The following is an 18,488-nucleotide window of genomic DNA, read 5'->3' as shown; positions in this document are numbered from 1 at the left end:
AGAAAAGCATGCTATTAAACCCTGATTTATTGCTTGCAGGGTTGGACACTCTCTACGTAAGACTGTTCACATAATTTATAAGCTGGACAGAGCCGCCCTCTTTTCAGTCTTAGTCTATTCTAGCACTATGGGAAGTGTTAGAAGCAGCAAAAAGACGGAACTAAGTCATGATCTACTGACATCAGACGTGTAGGGACAAAAAGCTGAATGAACTGGATGGAAGACACATATACAGAAATCATAAAATACTTTAGGCTGCAAGTGAAATTATCTTACGTCTTACAACATCCTAAAACTAAAATGGGGAAGTAGACAGAAATTCATTTTTGCTTTAATGTTGGAATGATTGGGGCACATATGAAATGGAATCAAATGGATTTCTTAATTAAAAGGAGCAGAGAGAGGTGAAACAGAAAGATAGAAAATACATATTTGGGAGCAAGACTAATATTTGATTGCAATAAATTATAGAAAGATTTCCTATAGTAAACACAAAACATGCGTTAAAGAGTAATGTGAATGGTATGGAGTTTTAGCCTGGAGCTATGGAAATGTTTTGAAACTGCATAGAGGTGGTGGTTGTACAACACTGTGAATGTACTAAATTCCACTACACTGTTCATTTTGGATTTTATATTATATGTATTTCACCTCAATAAGTTTTTTAAAAAGTAATATATAACTAAGGAAACTTCCAGGAAAGTAAAAGCTTCCTTTGTCCCTCATAAATATACTGACCTATCTCCCCTCACTGAGCTCCCCCTTTCAGCCTTTGCACTGTCTTTGGCATCTCACCTAGCCCTGTGTATCTGTCTGTAAGTGCATTCCATAGTCCCAAATTGCTCCCAATCACTAATTTCCTCTTCCCGCTTCTCCCCACTTAAAACCAAGCTATAATATGAGTGACTATTTTATAGCTTAATTATGTAAAATATTAGAACTTCCTAAATACTTAAGTTATTTGTTATTTAGTGATGTTATTTTTGAATGATGGGCTGACTCTTATTATAGCATATTTTTACTGAACAAGCACATATAACACAATGTGCTAAGTACTGCTTAAATACTAATTTATTTAATTCCTCCCCACTGCAGTCCTTTTCTATAATCTTTGTGTCTTTCCTTAAAATCTGTAACTCTTCAACTCCAGGAACCTAAGACATGCCTGAAGAAGAGGAATCAGACATTCACGTCTTGTTTCTTAATTGTTTACAGTCTCTTCTAAACAAGTATCACATTTAAGAGACAGTCATTCTTCTTTATTTGTCTAATATTATTGTGTTCTAGGTAAAAGATGCTTCAGAAAAATAGTGGATGGTCAATATTAGAAGGGAACTTATAAAGCCTCTAAAATTTTTTGGTTATGAGAACCTTTAAAAAATTTTAAATTGGGTTAAAATACACATAATTTTACATCTTAATTTTTAACTGTACAGTTCAGTAATGCTAAGTATATTCACATTGTTGTGCAACTAATCTCCAGAAGTTTTTCATCATGCAAAACTGAAACTTTATACCAATTAAACATCAACTCTCCTTTGTAAATATTTCAGAGAAGCTAAAATAAACAGCAAAATGGCAGCCCCAAACCGGCTATATTAATGTCATCTTAAATACATTAAATAGCATGAGGTTTAAAGTGTAAATTTCCATTTACCATATCTAGCTGGCTGGAAACTTTGCAAGATCTCCATTTCCTAGTTTCACAAATTAAATTTGCTTTGTTGCAGATGATTTACATAATAAGAGACCTTCTTTGTACATTAGCTTTTTAATCACAGTTCCAAAATTTCCAGAGGAGGTGGAGACAGAGTTCCCAAGGTGGAAATGGCATTTTATTGGCAGAAGAACTAGTGTGAGGTCGGGTAGAGCAGTGTTTTTCAACCAGTGTGCCGTGAGACATGGTCAGGTGTGCCATGGGGAAATTAAACATGGATCCCCAAACTATGGCCTGCACGTGCCAGATACGGCCTGCAGAGGCTATTTATCCGGCCGCTGCCAGCCGCCTTCATCCGAACATAAACATTCCCCTCACAATCCCTCCAGCTATCAGCAACAGGAAGAGTGGAGGCACAGGGAATGCTCACTGACCAATCATCTTCTAAAATTCATCCCGATCACTAGCAATGAACCAATAGTAGGCCACCTCTCATCCACACCCAGGAAGGTCCCCACTAGGGCTGCCGCACACTTGTCATTGTGTGGCCGCGGCGAGTAGTTGAAGCTGCTACTCCTCCCTATCGTCCCGATTTCTAATCCTGGTCAGGACTGGAGGTAAATGTTGCCACCACTAGATGAAGCCTCAGCCTCAGCTGGTTATGTCTATCTTGATGGTATATATAGATATTTGACCTTTTTCTTTTTAAAAGAGGCCCCCGCAGAGGGTGATATACAATGCATCACAATGTTATCTAACTTTAAAGCTAAAGTTTGCTGATCTTCCTTTGGACAGTTTTTGGTTATCTGTTGCCAAGGAGTTCCCCATTCTGGCCAACAAAGCTATTTTGACATTGCTCCTGTTTTCAACCACATATCTATGTGAGCTGAGCTTCTCAAGCTTGATTGCGATAAAAACTAAAAACAGAGAGAGACTGAGAACTGTTGAGGAAGAGCTTCGTGTGTGTCTTTCTACCATTCCTGCCAGGATATTCCTTTTGTGTTCATCGAAACAGGCCCAGGTTTCACACTAAGTGAGTATAAATACATTTAGAAACTATATTATTAACTATATGTATAATATGTACTGTGTTAGAGTGTCATTTTGGTAGGTGGTGTGCCCCAGGATTTTGTAAATGTAAAAATGTGCCGCAGCTCAAAAAAGGTTGAAAATCACTGGGGTAGAAGATGGAACACATAGGAAGATAACATCACATGCGTCATACGCTTGAGTCATTTAAACAACACAGCCCTTGAAAATTAGTAAGGTACTCTACCTTGATACTCTATTGCTGTGATTACTTGGTCTTTTGGGGCAGAGACTCCACAGGTCTTATGATCTGGAAGATTAAAACAGATAGGACAATTAAAATAGTACATAAGGTCATTTTTAAATGTTTAAATGGAAATACTGAAGAAAACTGGCCTCAAGTTTGGTGACAGTTTCACATAATTCATAACACAATTTTAAAGTATCACAATAAGAAACACCAAGCCAAATCATTATATTTCTCTTCCATTTTCTTTCCTTTCTTAAAAGAAACCCTTTAAGCATTTCCCAAAACAGAACCTATAAATCTGTTAGGACCCCCCCCAACCCCACCACAGAAAACAAACTCTCACAAGCCTGATTGTTAAGTAAGAGTGCCCGTCCTTAATTTAGCTAATATGTAATCTAGTGTCTCAGGGTGTTGTTCTCCAAATAAAAATAATTCTTAGCACCTTATTTAGGGGTATACTGTATTTCCCCATGTATAAGACAATCCCATGTATAAGATGCACCTTAATTTTGGGGCCTGAAATTTGAAGAAAAAAAAAAGTACTACATATAAAGTTACTGAACTCCAGTATATTCATCATAAAACTCATACAACTCCTCAACAAGCGTGAAAAAGCAGGAAATGCAAGTAAAAAATGTACAACCACTGTATAAGATGTACCTAGTTCTTAGACCCCAAATTTTTAGAAAAAATGTGCATCTTATACATGGGGAAATTTGGTAAATTGCTTTGTGAACTTATCCAACTATACTTACGTCATGTGGAAATGAGCCATTGTGGTGATTATGGTGGCTAATGTGATCTAATAGTTATACAGTAATGATGATGATGATGGTGATATCATCATCTCCATAATTTTATATAAAATTTTCATTTTAAAAATAGCTCATACATATTTTTATTTTATAAAATTCAGTATTTAGAGTGAACTAGTGTGCTAAATGTTACATTTTTTAAAATGCATTTTCAATTGCAGTTGACATATAATATTCTATTAGTTTCAGTATACAACATAATTATTAGACATTCATATACCTCCTGAACAGACAAAGACTTGAACAACCAATTGTTGATATGCACGTGTATCACTTTGTCGTATGGATGTCATTCTACAGTCCAGTTTAATGACTGTTTAAAAAGAAAAAGAATTTTTTTAGGCCCTGGCCTTTGTCGTATGGATGTCATTCTACAGTCCAGTTTAATGACTGTTTAAAAAGAAAAAGAATTTTTTTAGGCCCTGGCCAATTGGCTCAGTGGCAGAGCATCAACCTGATGTGTGGATGTACCAGGTGTGATTCCCGGCCAGGGCACACAGGAGAAGCACCCATCTACTTCTCTACCCTCCCCCTTCTCCTTTCTCTTTATCTCTCTTCCCTTCCCACAGCCAAGGCTCCATTGGAGCAAAGTTGGCCCGAGCACTGAGGATGGCTCCATGGCCTCCACCTCAGGCACTAGAATGGCTCAGGTTGCAACAGAGCAAAAGCCCCAGATGGGCAGAGCATCGCCCCCTAGTGGGCTTGCCAGGTAGATCCCGGTTGGGCACATGTGGGAGTCTGTCTTTCTGCCTCCTTGCTTCTCACTTCAGAAAAATACAAAAAAAAAAAATTAAAAATTTTACTTATAGATATCAGAGAGAGAGGAAAAGAGAGAGACAGAAACATCAATCTGTTTCTGTATGTACCCTGATTGGGGATTGAACTGGCAACCTTTTCATATCAAGATGATACTCTAACCAACTGGGCTATTTTTAGTCCTTTAGCCAGGACTAAAAAGAATTTAAATCACTTCCTATAAGTATACATCTCTGAACTACAAATGCTACTATGGAAAGTCTTTTACTTGTTCTATTCTCTGATATAGTCCAAACACATAGAACAATGCCTGGCATAAAGCAAGGCATGATGTTTGTTTAACAAATAAATAATACCACTTTATATTGTATACTAATGACAGGAATCTAGTAAATGGGGTCAAATCAAACCAGTAAATGAAGGTTTCCTGAAGGCAAGCAATTCTTTGTAGAAGGTGTTGTCAGTATACAATACTGTATTGGAGTTAATTAATTACCATCAGAATACAAAGCATTCTTATTGTTTTCTTGGGTGAACAATTTAGGTAAAACAATCTAACTGCTGACCTTCATTATTCACCCCTAAAATCATATATGAAAAAAAAATCATATGTGAAATAACCTAAGACCAAATTAATCTGATCATAAAAATCTAATGAAGGTTATTTCTTGAATATATTTCTACAGTTTACTAGAGATGCTGTTTCACATTATTATCTGTCTTTTGTCTTCCTAAAATCTACAGACTTTGTTTTCATCAAGGCAAAAACAAACTTTCTCTTGCCATCCAATGAACAGTTTTCAGTGTTTATCTTACTTGATTTTTCTATGACACTTGACTCTGTCGACTTCCTTGGATTGTGTGACCTTTCTCCTATTCTTCTTTCTGCCACCCTGTGGGTTCTTTCTCCTCATTCTTCCCACCCATCTGCCCAGAAACTGCTTTTCTGACTCAGCTAACTCCTTTCTATATGATCTGTCATGCTCTCATGGACACAACTATCATTTATTTGCTCAAAAGTCCTAAATCTGTATCTCCAGCTCTAATTTCTCTCCTGATACTAAATCTGTAAACTCTTCTTTCTACAGGATATTTATATTTCCATTTCCTATAAGAACCACAAACTTACAGCAAAAATAAACTCATATACTTACCTCAAAACTGTGTTTTCTTTCCATAAAGCCCACACAGTGAAAAGTACCACAATCCGCATGGTCACTCATCCCAGAAACTCAAGTGCTGCCCATCTGTTTAACATCATTCCATCTATTTATTTATCAGTTTCCATCTATAGACTGAGAACTATGTGTCATACAGGACAATGTTTTGGAATATGTGCCCTCGCCCAAACTTTTGTGCAGCCAAGTGCTTTTTGCTTTAGGCAGGGATATAGGTAGTCAAAACCAGAGAGAGAAAAGCAGGGTACTTCCTGCTTTGCCACATTTAGAGACCTTAGCCATGAGAGAAATGGAAAAAACTCATAGCTTACACAAACATTTAAGAAAAAAATCATACCTTCTAGCTTTATGAGATAGTGAGTTGGAAACATGGATCTTAATGGGTTCTTGTAAAGGAACAATAGATAATATTTACTAAGAATGTTAGGCAACATTCCCAGTGGCCTACAAATGATGACTTATTTAACTCTTACAGCAATTCTTTATAGTAGGGTACCATTTTTATTCACTTTTTTCAGGTGGGGAAACAAAGGCACAGAGAGGGTAAGAAACTTGGCCCTTGTTAAACAAGTAGTAAGTGGTAAAGCTGGGATTTGAACTCAGTGAGTCTATACCCAAAGCCCTCAAGATGTATTATATACGTATATATACTGGGCCCCACATAATGTCCACCAAAGCTGAACTATGTGGAAGGAGTTCACATTAACAAAGAGGTCAGGTGGAAAGGTCCATAGGTCTAATGAAGATGGGATAGATTGAGGAACTGGTGGTTATAATGGAGGCAAAGGACAGGCTCTGAAGCAGATTCTGTGACTGGGGAAGCAGGACAATAAGGTAATCTTCGAGTGGAGGTGCTAGACCAGGGTCTCTCAATCTTGACACCACTGACATTTTGGGTTGGGTCATTCTTTGTTGTGGAGGCTGTCCTGTGCCTTGTAGGATGTTTTGCAGTATCCCTGGCTTCCACCCAGTAGATTTCAGTAGCATCCCCCCTCCCACACCATCCCCATTAATAACAATCAAAAATGTTTCGAGATATTACCAAATGTCCCCTAAAGACAGAAGTGGAGAAATCATAACCAGCTAAAAACCACTGCTCTAGACTTACAACCTGGTTGGTTTTGCAGTATGCAGTTAGATATGAGCAGAATAAGAACGACGGGCCAGGTACAGGTCATCAGGTTGGAAAGCCCCAGATGCCTGCAATGGGAAAACAAGGACCTTGTTCCCAGGGTGATCTTTTCTCTTCTGGCTTATTGTTGGTCATGTGGCTCAGACCCTCTGATCTATCGTATTGCTGGTCATGCAGTTCATGACTTGACCTTTCCTCCCCTGGCATATTGCTAGTCGTGCGGTAGACCTTCTGGAGGAGAAACAAGGGGCCTGAAGAGTGGCCCTTATGCAACTCCCAAGCTGGTGCTTGCATAACCACTACCTTAAGCATTACTCCTAGGGAAAACATCTAGACTTCTGTTGTGTTTCAGCTCCAGGCCCAGAAAAGCAGCAAAACCAGGCAAGTGATGCCATGGCCACAACAGGACCAATTGTATTGACTAATAACTGCCTGCCCTGGTGCTGACCAATCAGGACCCTGAAGAAACACAACCAGAAAACTGATGAATATTCTATTGGGATTCTTCCCTGAGACCTCCAGAAAAATACTATCAAGACAGAGGACCCAGCCTGACCAGGCGGTGGCGCAGTGGATAGAGTGTCGGACTGGGATGCAGAGAATCCAGATTCGAGACCCCGAGGTCACCAGGTTGAGCATGGGCTCATCTGGTTTGAGCAGAAGCCTACCAGCTTGAACCCAAGGTCACTGGGTCCAACAAGGGGTTACTCGGTCCGCTGAAGGCCTGCGGTCAAGGTACATATGAGAAAGCAATCAATGAACAACTAAGGTGTTGCAACGCGCAATGAAAAACTAATGATTGATGCTTTTCATCTCTCTCCATTCCTGTCTGTCCCTGTCTATCCCTCTCTCTGACTCACTCTCTGTCTCTGTAAAAATAAATAAATAAATAAATAAATAAATAAATAAATAAATAAATAGAAATTTTTTAAAAATTAAAAAAAAAAAAAAAAAAGACAGAGGACCCAGTGTGGCTCCCCCTCCAGGAAGCACACCAGCACCATTACCTTTCCTCTCTCCACCCCCCGCCCACCCCCGGATGAGTTACCTTTACCCTTCTCTCTCCTAAGCTCCAACAACCCTTCTTTTGCCTGTGATACTTGCTTCCTAGCCTATTTCTTCTATCGCTCAATTCTTCTACATCTGTGACTTTCTAAACAAACTTTCTATTACAATTTGAGTCTCTGAACTCTTTCTCAGCCAGAACTCAAGTACTGGGGTTGCTGACTGGCCCAGCCTGACTCCACTGGTCTAACACCTGGTGCTGTTTTCACCACTGCCAACAGTTTGAAGAACCAGGAATAGAAATAAACAAACAGACAGATTAAAGGAAAGCAAAGAACCACAATTTCAAGGATTTTGAAAGTTCCTATGAGAAAGTCCCACCAGAACTTAACTATGAAATAATGTTTCATGCTTCTGGGAAGGAGAGGAAAATCTTTCATAAAACATAGCATCTTTTCTTTGACTTATTTATTTATATGTACATGGACATGCAAATTAGTCTTTCACTATGCTAGACTTTATCACTCCTAAGCAGTACATGCTATTCTTAATTTTTTTTCTCTTCCTTAGAAGCAAGTCTAATTATGAAAAAAACAAACAAGCAAACAAAAAAACCAATTCAAAAATCTACAGACCTCAAATGTCTAGCTCCCCTGTCAAACATCAGTTAACTATGTGGGTTCTCTATTTTTAATTTGTAAACATCTTCATTAAGGAAACTGGCACATCTGGTGTCTATGTGAAGAATGTAGGACTGAGCTGATTGTTCTCATTGACAACTGTAAATATATTTGTACAGAGCAATGAGCCTGTGGCTCCATCTTAGAGAAGTGTCTGGGCCACCACGGAATAATTTCAAAATAATTGTTTTGTTTATGATTTTAAAAACCATGAAGAGGGTCTAAGCAACTTTTTAAAATATCCTTTTTTCCTTTCCATACACTTCTCTCACATACCACAATATATGTTCTGTGTTCCTCTGACCTCCAACCCCAACCCCTTGTACCTTTCTTTTCCACTTCTCCTCTCCTCCTGGTTTTTCAGATTTTCAGAGAGCAGAGGAAAAGAAGGGACTAGGCTGGCCAAGCAGACTCCTCTAAGTGAGTGGGAAGAAGGACAGATCCTTGCGTGTTCTTGTTGCATTATTACTGACATTTAAATAATATGAAAATTTTTTTTTGCCAGTGATTTTGATTTCAAACATTATTCTGTAAAACATTTTTTTTTTTTTTTTTTTTTTTTTTTTTAGTGAGAGGAGGAGAGAGAGACAGACAGACAGACTCCTGCATGTGCCCCAACCAGGATCCACCCAGCAACCCCTGTCTGGGGCCAATGCTCTGCCCATCTGGAGCAATTGCTCAGCAACCAAGCTATTTTTAGCACCTGAGATGCAGGCTCCACAAAGCCATCCTTAGTGGCTGGGACCAACTTGCTTGAACTAATCAAGCCATGGCTGTTGGAGTGGAAGAGAGAGAGTGAGAAAAGGGAAAGGGAGGTGGTGGAGAAGCCAATGGTCACTTCTGCTGTGTGCCCTGACCAGAAATCGAACCCAGGCAATCCACACATGGGGCCAACCTCTACCACTGAGTCAACTGCCCAGGGGCTATTCTGTAAAACTTTCAAAGCACGTTTTGAAAGTGTCTCTCTTTTTTTTTTAACATGTAAATTATGCCTTCAAAGAGACTCCAATTAGGACTGGTGTTGCTTGTCATTTTTAAATGAGTTCCGTACCTTTTAGACAAAACAAATGAAGACATATTCCCTAGAAACCAGCAAAGGGAAAAAATCTGAGAAAACTATAAAAAGATGATCTATGTTCCATTTACTTATCATATCTTTGAGCTTTTCAAACACCACAGTGCCCAGTGAGAGTGTTTCTTTTCTTCAGGGGCCAGGGCCTTCTTTCATTTGAGGCAAATGTTAGTTCAATCTGAGGTTGGAAGATCAGAACCAGGTTAAATCACTTTCCTCCTTTTCAATTTTTCTACTCGTTTAAAGTTCCTTTGAGGAACTTCTTAAATTTTCAAATCATTTTAAATATCTATGTAAAATAACTTCCATTAACTTCAAGTTTTATTAAGGTTTCCCAGACACCTAAAAAAGTGAGAATTAGTTGAATTGGCAAAACTATAAAGGCAAAATTTTTTAAAAAAATTAAAATGATTACTTTTAATGAATGAATAAATAGGTAGTGTCTCTTGGGGGCTGAATACTTATTTCTGTGATTTGAAGTATCTTCTCCTAGCCACCTTCCTTCCTCTCATTCTTTTTACTTCAAGGTTTGTTTTTAATAAAGTAAAAGTAATTAAAATGTCTGGTTACCTATGCTGAACTTATCAAAGAGAAAGTTCTAAATCTTTAAGAGAAACTATTTATTTATTAAAATATTTCTACCTTGTTTCAGCCTTTCTAGTCTTGGGATTCAGTTTTAATTTTTTAAAACTTGCACTCAATAGCTCTTCTTATGAAAACAAAATGTTGGATTTTGTATCAATATTTCATTAACAGATGTTAGGAGTAGTCTCTGTTGGCTGCTTTCTTGAACTGTTTTTTTATTTTTCTTCACTTTTGCAGAACAAGTTAAATAGGAAAAAATATTGTCATGTACGTCTGCTGGTTGAGGTCAACAATTGTTTTCAAGTTAGCTACAAAACATCTTTTATAGTTATGGATGGATGCCAGAATCGCTGGCAGAAGTTCATAAAACGAGGCTTAGAGATGATTGTTTTCATGACTGCCAACAACTCCCAGGCAAGTCGAGTGAGGCCTTTGTATTTCTTTCCCTCCCCAACTGTTAGAACAAAAGTTCTTCTTTTGTCTATCACTTACTTAAAATAATTCAATTTGACTAAAAAGAAATACTTATTTATAGTACCACAATTTTAAAATTTACTATAGAAGTGTTGTTTAAATGAACGCTTTTAATTAAAATTATACTTAGCAAAAACTGACGTGTTAGAAAAATATTTTTTGTTTGTTTGATTTTAAAACACATTAGAGACTACTATGCACACAACACAAGCAAGTTATAAAACCTGGATGGATATAAATTATTTCATAAATTTTCAAAAATGAAAGTTAATAGCCATGTGGTTTTGATAATCACTGGTATACTAACAACTGTGAGAAAGATGCACAAGGCTAGCAGTAACAAAATAATGCCACCCAGTATTTATTATGGATAAATATTATATAGATAGAAAGTAACCCAATGAGGTAGGAGTTAAGAGTTAGAAACTATACTCCTCTATTTCACTATCATTTAACTATAGTAGGTCTAGAGCTGGGGTCCCCAAACTATTTACACAGGGGGTCAGTTCACTGTCCCTCAGATCATTGGAGGGCCGGACTATAAAAAAAACTATGAACAAACCCCTATGCACACTGCACATATCTTATTTTAAAGTAAAAAAACAAAACGGGAACAAATACAATATTTAAAATAAAGAACAAGTAAATTTAAATCAACAAACTGACCAGTATTTCAATGGGAACTATGGGCCTGCTTTTGGCTAATGAGATGATCAATGTCCCGTTCCATATTTGTCACTGCTAGCCATAACAAGTGATATGATGCGCTTCCAGAGCCGTGACGCGAGCGTCCTGCGTCACTGGAAGTAGTACTGTACATAAGCGATGCCGCGCTTTGCGGCGCCACCACATACAGTACTCCAGGAGCACAGGATACGGATGCATCTTGTGTTATGCTCACTGACCACCAATGAAAGAGGTGCCTCTTCCAGAAGTGTGGAGGGGCCGGATAAATGGCCTCAGGGGGCCCCATGTGGCCCGCGGCTTGTAGTTTGGGGACCCCTGGTCTAGAGAGTGTGGGTGGAGAGAGACAGGAGAAGAGTGAAACAGATACTCAGATAAGACATGTCCTTCTAGTCTCTCAAACTGGGCATTTTGGCCCTTCCTCTTTTTTCCTCCCTTTTTTTTTAGAGATTTTATTTGTTGATTTTAGAGGAGAAAGGGAGAAAGGATGAGAGGGAGGATCAGGAAGCTTAAACTCAGTAGTAGTTGTTTCTCATTGGTGCCTTGATCAGGTAAGCCTGGGGTTTTGAACAGGAGACCTCAGCATTTCAGGTAGATGATTTATCCACTGCGCTACCATGGGTCATGCATGGCCCTTCCTCTTTTTAAAAAAATTTTTTATTTTATTTAGAAAATTCAATTTAACAGGATGACATTGATCAATAAGAGTACATAAGTTTCAGGTAAACGTTTCTATAGCATTTAAACTGTTTATTATGTTGTATACCCATTCACTCAAAGTCAAATCATTTTCTATTACTGTATATCTGCCCCTCTTTCACCCTTCTCCCCAACCCAGCCCTTCCTCTTAATAAGACGTTGATACCCTATTTTCAGAGAAAGGGAAGCCACATGGAAGTACAAGGAAAAATAAGAGACATGTTTAACTTCTGAGCTACCCATGTGGCTGATGTCCTGGTGAGTTAATAATGGCCGAAAGAATTTAAGGGTGATTTGACTATGAATAAATTTTCCCCTTAAGAACCTAACTTCTAGGTAAAATGTGACTCCACAGTGTTAATAACCTTATTTGACAGATTTAAGGATTGAAAGAGGTCAAGTAGCTTGCTCAATTTCACAGGGCCAGAAAGCAGGGAAGCCAAGATATGCATCTATATCAAGTTATTCTGGCTCCACAGACAATCCCCCTCTCCACAGCTGTTCTCAAATTAGTGCACAGCTTTGTGAGAAAGTAGTACCAAACACGATACTGCCAGACACTCTGCAGATGGCTTCGCATCCATTTTCAAGTCTTAGGGTTGCAAAGATATCATTTTAAAGAGTATATAACCAATTGCCATTTTTAACAGAAAAAATGTTCATGGGCAAATGTTTATGGTGAATAAACTAATTTGAATAAACCTTGTATGTTTATTGTAAACTGCAGAGAAGTTTTATTCCCCCTCATCTTTTCTGGGTTTTTTTTTTAATCATTTGAGTACAAGAAGGTTGACTGGTGTTCCAGAACTGAGTATAAAGTTGTTTTCATATAAGTTACATGTATTCATAAATTTAGAGAAATTTCCAGGGTATTCTGTTACTCAGACAACTGGACAATTAAAATTTTCGGGTGATAGAACTTCTTACAGTAAAATAAATTCTCAAAAATTTCAAAGAAATGCCCTACAGCACATCTTTAAATGTTTGATGGTGGCCAATAGACTGGAAGGCCATCAGTGGTTGAACTTCTCACCAGGTAGTCCCTAGTAGGAAATAAAAGAAACCATTTCAGTTTTCTGAGAACTTTCATTGATATTCTCCAAGTGACAATCTCAGCCAAGTAAAATTATTTTACCAGTGGTAAGAACTATAGATTTTAAATAGATGATAACAGTCAACTCAGATCCAGTAGCCTCTCAAGACAAAATGAAGAAATGTCATTGTCCGACATTGATGCCAATAAGAATCACATACTCAATGGAAGGCATGGTTGTTGACCATTCTATGTTCCAACTGGTTCTCGCTAAGATTAAGGTGCCAAGAAATAATGGCCTTAAACCTTTATTAGTGTAAAATAAGAAATCGTTACTACAGATGTCAGACACCAAAATAGACACGTGATGTAACGGTGAAGAGCGCTAAGAGGGGAGAGATGAAGAAGAACAAACCTGAGAGTGTTTCCTCACTGTCTCCTGTGGTGTGGGTTGTGTCTCAGGCAACATCCTTATAATGGAGATGGTGCATCAAGCTTTGAGAGCTTGACAACATTTTAATTTAAGACTCTTCATTCATTGCCCTTTATTCTAACCCCTGACCTCAATATGGTTTTCAAGACTAAAAGTTCAAAACCATTGCCAATATTTGATAGTTATATTTCTCAGCAGAAACTAACATATTAATATATTTGTCATTTCCTTTTGTTTTGTATTTTTTTAGAGTAGGCAATGTGAATCACTTATCCAGAGTTTTAATCAGCTCTGGGCAAATAGCTAAAAGTGTTTCTGAACCTGGGTTCTGGTCTCTGGTTCTGAATCTCAAGGTGTGGGAATCTGGGAATCCCTGCACAAAACGTTCTCTAACAGCTGCTACACAGATGCCTAAGTGGCTCAGGGAAGACTGAAGTGGTTACTCCACAGTCATCTGATATTTATAAATCCACTTAGGCAACAAATGTGAGAAGATAGCACTCTACCATCTACTAAGCCCTCCCTGCACCCCCACAGGGCAGAGAAGGTTGTTCTATATTTTATACCTTCAGAAGTTTATTTCCTGGCCTCACTAAGTGACTTTTGGGAATCATAACAGTTTAATACACCAAAAGTATTTATTTTTTGAAAGCATGAACATGCAGTTATAAATACAAATTGTGTTTCACAGAGTATAAAAAGTATCAAAAAGATTCTCTAAGATCACCAATTTGTTAAACTGATAAACTGCAGATGAAGTTATCTTTGCATTTCTCAAATGAAAACAGAGCTCTGCTAATGTTTTCAATCTTTCCTGGATTAGAAGTGTTATAAATATAATGAGCAGACATATAAAGGGAGGCAGACTGGCCAGGAATTTCAGAGGCTCAGGCTTTGAGGTCCTCACCTGCACAGGCCCCTCCCAAGGCTCTGTGATGAGGTGGCACAGGCCGAGTGATACAAGCACATTTTCTAAAATTTGAAAGAATGAAAAGTTTAATTTAATTTTTCTTATGGCTTCCAATAATCCATCTCTGCACAGAATTATGAACTTCTCCTTTTTGAGCTTATTTAGTTTTCTAGATTTGACCACCCCACCCACAATAAAGCAGTCTCCAGAGTCTATTATCTGATAGTTCAACCTTTATAATACTAAAGATTTTTTTTTTTCTTTTTCTTTCTGAAGCTGGAAACAGGGAGAGACAGTCAGACAGACTCCCGCATGCGCCCGACCGGGATCCATCCGGCATGCCCACCAGGGGCGAAGCTCTGCCCACCAGGGGGCGATGCTCTGCCCCTCCAGGGCGTCGCTCTGCCGCGACCAGAGCCACTCTAGTGCCTGAGGCAGAGGCCAAGGAGCCATCCCCAGCGCCTGGGCCATCTTTGCTCCAATGGAGCCTTGGCTGCAGGAGAGGAAGAGAGAGACAGAGAGGAAGGAGGGGGTGGGGGTGGAGAAGCAAATGGGCACTTCTCCTATGTGCCCTGGCCGGGAATTGAACCCGGGTCCCCCGCACACCAGGCCGATGCTCTACCGCTGAGCCAACCAGCCAGGGCCTATAATACTAAAGATTTTATATGACCAACAACTCAGCATTCACTTGCTTACAGATATTAGCTCTCTCTCAAATTTCAATTCCTTTTTTTATTTAACTCTTTAAAAATATTTTATTTATTCATCTTTTTAGAAAGGAGAGAGAGAAAGAGAGAGAGAAGGGGGTAGGAGCAGAAAGCATCAACTCCCATATGTGCCCAGGGTTTGAATCAGAGATCTCAGCATTCAGGTCAACATACTTTATTCACTGTGCCACCACAGGTCAAGCCTCAAACTGCAATTCTTAAAATATGAGTCATATGAATTTTATTTCTCAATTCTCCTGTTTAATGATGATTCATAAGAACTTTAGCCCTGTCTGACCGGCAGTGGCGCAGTGGATGGAACGTCAGACTGGGACACGGAGGACCCAGGTTTGAAACCCCGAGGTCATCAGATTAAGCTCAAGGTCACTGGCTTGAGCAAGGGGTCACTTAGTTTGCTGTAGTTCCCCCCCCCCCCCCGTCAAGGCACATATGATAAAGCAGTCAATGAACAACTAAGGTGTCACAAGGAAGAATTGATGCTTCTCATCTCTCTCCCTTCCTGTCTGTCCCTATCTGTCCTTCTGTCTCTCTCTGTCTCTGTCACACACAAACAAAAAGAAAGAACTTTAGCCCTTATGTTTCATACATGTATTTTTAATTCATTTCTGTTACCATAAATGTTTCCAGAAGAGATGTGAAAACTAAGGGAAATCCTCCAGCTAATTGTTGCTTCATGTTTCCTTTGATTAGTCTTCAGGAAGCTAAAGGGACAAGAATCATTTATTTTGAAGGCAGACTATCAAAACAATGATTTGGCATTGCTTAATGGTTGTATTTTACAACTGTCAGGAAGACTGCTCAGAATTAGTTACCCCGATTTCTTGGTTGTTCTAAATCCAAGGACTATAATCTCCCTTTTATTTTGGTAAAGATACTTCTCTGACTCTTTTACTTCAAAACTGGTCCTACTAAATCCAATTGTGACCTAACACAATGCAATTTTTTAGGTCAGTCAACAAGATCAGTAAAAGGAACAGTTTAATGGACATCAGCATTATGAATTAAATGTTTGTGCCCTCGCCCCTCCTTAACCCCCAATGTTAGGAGGCAGGGCTTTTGGGAGGTGACTGAGTCATGAGGATGGCACCCTCATGAATGCAATTAGTGCCCTTATACAAGAGACTCAAGAGAGCTCTCTCGCCCTCCAAGCCATGCGAGGACACAATGAGCAGTTGGCAGTCTGAAACCAAGAAACCAGATTCAGCAAACACTGATTTTGTTAGGGCCTTAATCTCAGACTTCTAGCTTCCAGAAATATGAGAAATAAGTGTTTGTTGTTTGTGCCACCTGGTGTATGGTATTTTTGTTATATCAAACTGCATACATACAGTGTGTCCGTAAAGTCATGGTGCACCTTTGACCGGTCACAGGAAAGCAACAAAAGACGATAGAAATGTGAAATCTGCACCAAATAAAAGGAAAACCCTTCCAGTTTCTGTAGGATGATGTGGCAGCATGTGCACATGTGCAGATGATGACATAACACCGTGTATACAGCGGAGCAGCCCACGGCCATGCCAGTCAAGATGTGGACGGTACAGAGGAAAGTTCAGTGTGTTCTGTGGCTTGCTAAATTCGAATCCGTGACCAAAGTGCAATGTGAATATTGGCACGTTTATAATGAAGCACCACCACATAGGAATAACATTACTCGATGGGATAAGCAGTTGAAGGAAACCAGCAGTTTGGTGGAGAAACCCCGTTTCTGGTAGGCCATCAGTCAGTGACGAGTCTGTAGAGGCTATACGGGATAGCTACGTAAGGAGCCCTAAAAAATCTGTGCGTGAGCCCACATCAAACTGCACTGAATAGGTATGAAACTGGGAGAGTTTTCCTTTTATTTGGTGCAGATTTCACATTTCTATTGCCTTTTGTTGCTTTCCTGTGACTGGTCAAAAGTGCACCATGATTTTACGAACACACTGTACAATTCAAATCAGAGCTGCTTGCTGAAATGGTCAGACCATGAGTATGTGCTATTAGAGATACAATTTTTGAAACTTTTTCAGGTCACATACTAAAAAGATGAACAAAGATATTTGTGTCCAAATATGGCATGCAAAAGTTTAATTGTCATAGCATAATTCAGATAAAATGGCTGTTTTGATGTCTTTTTTAAACTTTTAAAATTTATTGTATTGACATGGTTTCAGTGTCCTACTCAATATAACACCTTCTACACACCATAACACAGCTTTCCATGCCCTATGCAAAGTCTCTTCCCACCCCATTTCTCTTCTTTTCTCCCCTTCCTCCTACCTCCATACACTCTTTCCTTCTGGCTACTGCTATCCTGGTGTCTGCAAATATGTGCTATATTTTTTGGCTAATTCCTTCACCCTCTTTGATCTAGTCCCCTCTTCCCCTTTCCCTCTGACAGCTGTCCATCTGTTCCCTGTGACCCTGCTTTTGTTTCTATTTCATGCCTCAGTTTATTGTGTTCTTGTATCACATGAGGATGACTGCATTTGGGACAGAATCAAGCAGGAAATTTGAAATTATGCAGAGTCAGTCTTAGCACTTCAGTTTTTGATGAGAAAGTATCAGAACTGACCCACTGGATAAAAACTCAATAGTACTGTACCACCAACACCATTTTCATTTTCTTTGACCAAATATTATATGAAATAAAACAAAAAAAAACATTAAAGTACAGATGGGCAAGGAAAGGGTAGTCCATGATAATGTAGCCTAAGTCTATTAGAGATGAAATCAGAATTATTCTTTGTCTCCAAGAAGTCATAACTGATAAAGAAAAAATGACCTGAATAGCTTTAAGATCCTGTGTAATTACTAGTTACACAACCAAGGGCAAGCTATCGCCTTAACCTTCTAAACCTTAGTTTTTCATTTAGGTGAGACAAAGTTAAACATGCTGTCTGTGGACTGTAAAGATTAAATAAAGTACATAATTTCTTAGCCTAGTTCCTGTATATGGTAGATCTATCAGTATTTGCTTCTTATCCCTCTCCCCTAACTCCACTTGGCTTTTTACGCAGTGGTGAAGTAAATTTAGCTTTATAAATGATTCCACAATAATCATGTATTTGGATGGACTGTAAAAATAAAGAATGACCACTTAGGGTTACATTAAACAAATGCTAACAACTCCCAAATGTATATCTCCAATCTAGATGTCTCTGCTGAACACTGGACTCATTCAAATGCTTATTCAAACCCATTACTTGAACACTATGTCCAAGCCTCATCTTTCTTTTTAAACCTGCCCACCTCCCTCTACCTCAGATGATTCCAGTTGCAGTTACCCTTAATGATTCCAGTTACCAGTCCATATCCAAATCTTGCTAGTACTACCATCAAAATGTACCAAGAACTAGACCACTTCTCACCACTTCCATTGCTATTAC

The 18,488-nt window shown here is 38.8% G+C and overlaps 1 protein-coding gene across 2 annotated transcripts in view; it reads right to left on the bottom strand.

Moving 5' to 3' along the window:
* The window catches only part of JAM2 (junctional adhesion molecule 2), an 89,640-nt gene that overhangs the window by 25,268 nt on the left and 45,884 nt on the right, over positions 1 to 18,488 (bottom strand). For both annotated transcript variants that reach the window (XM_066259100.1, XM_066259101.1), the window contains exon 3: positions 2,934 to 2,996. In XM_066259100.1, the coding sequence (XP_066115197.1) occupies positions 2,934 to 2,996 (63 nt within the window). The remainder of the gene's footprint in view (positions 1 to 2,933; positions 2,997 to 18,488) is intronic.

This window comes from Saccopteryx bilineata, chromosome 2 (assembly GCF_036850765.1).
Source record: "Saccopteryx bilineata isolate mSacBil1 chromosome 2, mSacBil1_pri_phased_curated, whole genome shotgun sequence".
In the NCBI taxonomy this organism is placed as follows: domain Eukaryota; kingdom Metazoa; phylum Chordata; class Mammalia; order Chiroptera; family Emballonuridae; genus Saccopteryx; species Saccopteryx bilineata.
This window is presented reverse-complemented; position numbering and strand designations above follow the sequence as displayed.